A 6,000-nucleotide genomic window follows, 5' to 3' on the forward strand; every position below is an offset into this window, starting at 1 on the left:
TACTACTGCCAACTTCTTTACAGTTTTGAGATAATCACCTTAATGTATTTATTATATCACTTCACTCCCCCCCACACACAAGTGCACTCCCTACTATGTCAATTCAGTGTTGTTCATATGTCCATGTGTTTAGGCCTGATCACTGCATTTGGATAATTTATCAGGTTGATCATACATGGAGAAAACTTTCTACGTCCTCCACCTCTCCCCCCTGAAATTCCTAAGGACAGAACTTTGTGGACTGTTCCAAAACACATTGGCATGTCAATTTATGTGTTCACTAGTTAGATCTTTTTTTAGGCAACCATATCATCAATGTTTCATAGGTTCTGCATCCATGATAGGCCTAGAAGACACAATCTACCAAAAAAAAAAAAAACAAAAACAAAAAACTTTGCCTCTTAGAATCTTTCTATCCCTGTCTTTTGAGCTTTGAGTGTAGGGGTTATGTTATCAGTTGGGGCTAGACACTTCACACTTACTTATTCTATGCATTTTTTCCAGTTATAGATCTATGTAGCAGCCTCCAACTGCTTCAAAAGAAGCTCTTTTGTTAAGAGGCGATAGCCATACTTACATGCAGGTATAAGGATATATTTAGAATACAGAAAGAAGCTGTATTTATTTAGGAAAACAGCAGTAGTAGGTTATTCTCTAGGGTCTCTGACCTCTCCAGCCATGGGTAATTGGCTAGCTTTACAGTGCATGAGTATTGTGTACTGATTAGACTCCTAGTCCAATTAGACAGCTATTGGTTAATCCCACTATTGAACCATTGTGAGGATCTTCTGGGGTGGTCGTTGTTGTGCTTTATAAACTTTACCGCTGGACAAGACTATTCATTACTTTTTTCCTTTGACAACTTTTACAGCATCTTCTTATACATGAGAGCTAGCCCTCAAGGAAGAGTCTTTCAGGTCAATACAAGTTCAATTCCTCCAAGTATGTCCAATATTTGTGGTGTCTTCAGCAACAGGGACTTTAGTCACATTCTAGGAGGCAATATTGTTTGGGGTTCCTTGGAACCCTCTGGTCACTACTAAAGGGAGACCTCCCTTTTCTGGCACTGGGTAGCTGTCAGTTTATAGATCTTGGGTGGGACATTATCAACTATGTGATTTTATATGTATAATGTGATTTTAAACAAGCTTATAGAATAATTTTTCCTCCTATTCAAAGATCCTTGATGTTATTTATCCCTCCTACCTCACTCTCCTGTGTTACTCTTTACCACTCTTCAGTTAAGTCCCTCTCCTATTTTGCCCCTTTATAGCAAAACATTTTTTATAAATATCATATGTGTGTGCTTATCTATCCTTAGCACACACCATGTTTAATGTATTCAAGTTGAACTGTGCCCTATCATACATAAAATATTACCAGCAGCACCTATTCTGCTTTGCTGGAGTAGCAGAGTATGTGTAAAACTTCTCCATATCCTGTAGGGTTTGGTTCCAAGTGCCTGGGACACACCGAGATGCTTACCTCACAAGAGCCCCCAACTCTCTTTCCTTTTCCTTCCAGAGTCTGAGATAATGAGGCCCAAGAGCCCAGTCTCAGCAGGGAGCAGATTAAAAGCAAGTGAAAATGTCTCAGTGGTACCTCAGTTGCTAAAAATTGGGGATTTCTGTATCCATTCTCCAGTCTCTCTGTAAGCTTATGGCTCCTAGCTTCAGCTTCCTTCTTCCTTGGTATGAGCTCTGCAGCCTCTGGACTGAGCCTTGGTATTGTGACGAGTCAGTTCAATAGACAGTTGTTTAGCGTTCAGCTATGGCACCAAGAGACTCTGGAAGACTCACTCTGGCCTTGATTTTGACCACAGAATACTGACAAGGATGTCTCCTGAACATGACAGTTGCAGCAACCAGCCTTCCTGACTGTGTGGAATCACAGGTCTGATATCAAAGCATTCTCAGAAACAAACAGCAGCTTTCTCCACTCCCCCAGCTTCCTGCCCAGGAAGTTGCCTTTTATACGGTAATAGCAGAAATAGTGATGAGAAAGGAGAGACAAATTGAGACGGTAAAACCGAGGTACTGCGAGGAGATGAACTAGCTACTGAGTTCAGCATCTACCACTTCAACCACCAACAAGGTTAATGCACCTGAGGGAATTGTCTAAGAAAGAGAAGTACAGGTTTCCAGGAAGCTAACTGACCTGGAAGAAAATCTTTTCTGTGACATAAAATGATAACTCTCTGAGCCACTACAGAGTAGCAATAATAGACATCATCGTAGTTGCTAAATTTCATTCAGAAAGAGATTTCCAAGCAGAAAAACTATAGAAAAGATCATAGGTTAAATCTATTTCCACTTCCAACCTTGCCTATAGCAACTGTTCTGGTAATGATAGAGAACAATAAGCCCTCCCTCTGACGGGAAGTTTATACTCTGACAGTCATTTCTTGAGCTCTTAAGAGTTACTTTACTAAGTCTCAATCCCTGCCAAACCCCAAGTCAGCCAAAAGATGCTCATTCTGAAGTTAATGTATTTTGGCTTCATTTTCTGGATTTTATTTTATTTCTATTCACCCTGCTCCAACGTACCCTTATCTTGTTTGCTGATTTCTATTCAGTGCTACCCACTTACAATTAAAAGAACAATTTCTAATTCCAGAGCATATCTAGCTTCAGCTTGTAACAAATAGAAGGTAGGAATGGGAAAGTTCCGATATATCCGTGTGTCCTGTGTTATTTAACCTCCACTCACTCCAGGCTGCTAAGCATCTACCTGGAAATGTTCACTGAAAAAAAAAATGGTTTTGTTTTTTTTTTCAGCTTTCACCATGAACATTTTAGTTCTAGAGATCTGAGTTCCATTGCTTTTCTGGGCAGATATGTGATGTAGGGTTTGATAGGGTCATAATACTATGTATGTGAATTTCCAAAAATTAATGGCTTAAGAATTCTAAATGAAGAAAATTTGCAACTAAGAAAAAGAAACCAAACAATGTATTTTTGATGTTAAAATAGAACAGAATCAGAAGAAAGAAATATAATCCCTGATGAACATCTAATTTTTGCCAAGAGCAGTCTACAAATAATCTCCATGGAACCTTAGAAAGTTTTGTTAAGTTGCCTTACTTTTTCAGATTATACATTGTTTGGTTTCTTTGTAAAGGTCTGTTAGACTCTTTGCTTTATGCTAACTGCTGTTGTTTGTCTCTAACTTGTCATTCTGTAACAGAAAGCACTACAGCTATTCAGAACTCACTCTAAAAGAAAGTGTTGCTCCATCCCATTTTTCTCTAAAATCCCAGAAACAGCTGTAACTTTCTCTAAGTTACTAATCACTAACTCAAAAAAAGTTAACTTTCAATCAGAAAGGAAAATATATTGATCACCTGTCATATTTCACAGAGGTGAATAAAGCAAAGCCCCACTCTGCCTAAGCTTCTATTTCATAGGCATTAGGAATGGGATATCGCTACAGTAGAAGTCAAGGAACCTACTGGAAATAGACCTGTGCTCAATGGCTGAACTCCTACGTGGTTATTTTTCTGTCTACCAGCATCACTGGATTTTGTTATATAGACTTTCAAACACTCAGTGTGCAAGAAGGGGCAAAGTCATATTCTAACACATAGGTCCACATCACTCAAATTCCTGAATTTATAGTTTATCCAGATACTGACTGAGTGAAGGCCTCTGGTTTCACACTGTAGAAGTCAGGCATAGTCTGGCAAACCCTGCCACACACCCTCCAGGTCTACCTAGAGTCCTGTGAATTGAGCAGGATTTATGGACTAGAGCTGATGAGACTTCCATGTTAGCAAGAGCAGAAAGCAGAAACAAGTGAAGGACTGTATGTAACATAACCTCTATACAATGGCTGAAACTGCAACAGAGAAGAGACAAGAAGTAAAACCATCAAAATACTGGAAAGAAAGCATAGTGACATAAGTGAAGGAAACAGAAGATCAGAGAAAAGTGGAAACCTTAGTAAAAGACCTGACAGAAAAGGTGGGTAGGGCTTGCCTGATGGTGCGTTCAGAGGATGCAGGCTCAACAGAAGTGTGGAAAAGGAAACTTACCACTTATTCTGGAAGAGCAGAGAAGTTCCTAGAACCAAGGAGGTGGGCCGCTGTAAACTCCGCCTCCAAAATATTCATGGTCTTCATGGTAAAATACCACAACACTAAGGGAAGGAACTGACTTTTCCCTGTTTCATAACCCTTTCCCCTAGGCACTTCCAGTTCCCCACGCATAAGAAAAATTCCAGAGGCACAATTGCAGAGTCCTGATGGAAAGATACTCAAGATCACCTCAGCTCAAGGAAAAGACCAGATAGTCTGGGACATAACAATGTCATAATTCAAAAAGTAAAAATCCATGGGTTAAGAAGGTTGATCTGAAAGCCAGAGCAGGCAGAGAGAAAGAAAGGGGAGAGGAGTTTCATCAACACAAAAGCCTCTCTACTCCAGCTCTTAGGCTAATAAAGTCTACTTACTACTGCGTCTTTGTTACTCACCAAAACTGTGAGACTGCAAACTATTTCTTCAAATAGGTGATGATAAACTGAGGAGGGTGGTTCATGCCCATAATTTCAGCACTGGAGTGGTGGGGCGAGAAGATGAGGAATCATTGTCATCATCAACTACACAGCGAGTTTGAGGCCAACCTGGTACACATGAGATCCTGTCTTAATCAAAAGAAGAAACCAGAAAAAGACTGAAATAATCTCTTGAGGGAGCTATACAGTTCCAGAATTATTTGGTTCTAATTTTTTTTTTGTTCTGAATTTTGGTTTTGCCAGTTTCAATCCATCACTAACGTTTCTACAATTCATTTCAGGATTTTGGACAGATTCCAACTGACCTATTTCTCCATTTGCAATGACACCAGGACCCCTAGGAAATGGCAGCATGTCCTCTACTTTCTTACTGAGTGGCATCCCTGGGCTGGAACACATGCACATCTGGATCTCCCTCCCACTGTGCCTCCTGTATCTGGTTTCTATCCTGGGCAACTGCACAATTCTTTTTATCATCAAGACAGAGCCCTCCCTCCACGAGCCTATGTACCTCTTCCTGTCCATGCTGGCTCTGACTGACCTGGGTCTGTCTCTCTGCACCCTTCCTACCGTGCTCGGCATCTTTTGGGTGGGGGCACGAGACATTGATCATGACGCTTGCTTTGCCCAACTCTTTTTCATCCACTGCTTGTCTTTCTTGGAATCCTCTGTGCTTCTCTCTATGGCCTTTGATCGCTTTGTGGCCATCTGCCGCCCTTTGCACTATGCTTCCATTCTCACGCACACAGTGATTGGCAGAATAGGCCTGGCCTCTCTGGGCCGCAGCCTTGCGCTCATTTTCCCGTTGCCCTTTATGCTCAAGCGATTTCCTTATTGTGGCTCCCTAGTCCTCTCGCATTCCTACTGTCTCCACCAAGAGGTGATGAAATTGGCCTGCGCAGACATCAAGGCCAACAGCATCTACGGCATGTTCGTCATTGTCTCTACAGTGGGGGTGGACTCCCTGCTCATCCTCCTGTCCTACGCACTCATCCTGCACACAGTGCTGTCCATTGCCTCCAGGGCTGAGAGACTCAAAGCTCTCAACACATGTGTTTCTCACATCTGTGCTGTACTTCTGTTCTATACTCCCATGATTGGCTTGTCTGTAATCCACCGCTTTGGAAAGCAGGCACCCCATCTGGTGCAAGTGGTCATGGGCTTTGTGTATCTTCTCATCCCTCCTGTGATGAACCCCATTGTTTACAGTGTCAAGACCAAACAGATCCGGGATAGAATAACTCATGCCTTTTGTAACTAGATTAGTTCATAATTTGCTCTTCCTGCCAAGGCTTGAAATAGAGAAGATAATTTTTTGTTTAATCAAGAAATATAGAAGACTGAATAAATCACATCTCTAACATAATTATCTTGTTACAGGTGATGTTGATTAATATAATTCATAGTTGTGTGGTAAATCATATTGCCCCATTCTGTCAGCAGAAATATGGCTAATCATACTTTCCACACAAGAAATGGAAGAGATGA

At 41.1% G+C, this 6,000-nt stretch overlaps 1 protein-coding gene across 1 annotated transcript; it reads left to right on the top strand.

The window, feature by feature from the left end:
- The first annotated feature begins 4,834 nt into the window (after positions 1-4,834).
- On the top strand, positions 4,835-5,773 carry LOC121457796 (olfactory receptor 51G2). The gene has a single exon (XM_041666802.1). The coding sequence runs from the start codon at positions 4,835-4,837 to the stop codon at positions 5,771-5,773; it is 939 nt and encodes a 312-aa protein (XP_041522736.1).
- The last annotated feature ends 227 nt before the right edge of the window (positions 5,774-6,000 follow it).

This window comes from Microtus oregoni, unplaced genomic scaffold (assembly GCF_018167655.1).
Source record: "Microtus oregoni isolate MIOR12 unplaced genomic scaffold, Mior012 000016F_ref0000370, whole genome shotgun sequence".
NCBI classification, from domain to species: domain Eukaryota; kingdom Metazoa; phylum Chordata; class Mammalia; order Rodentia; family Cricetidae; genus Microtus; species Microtus oregoni.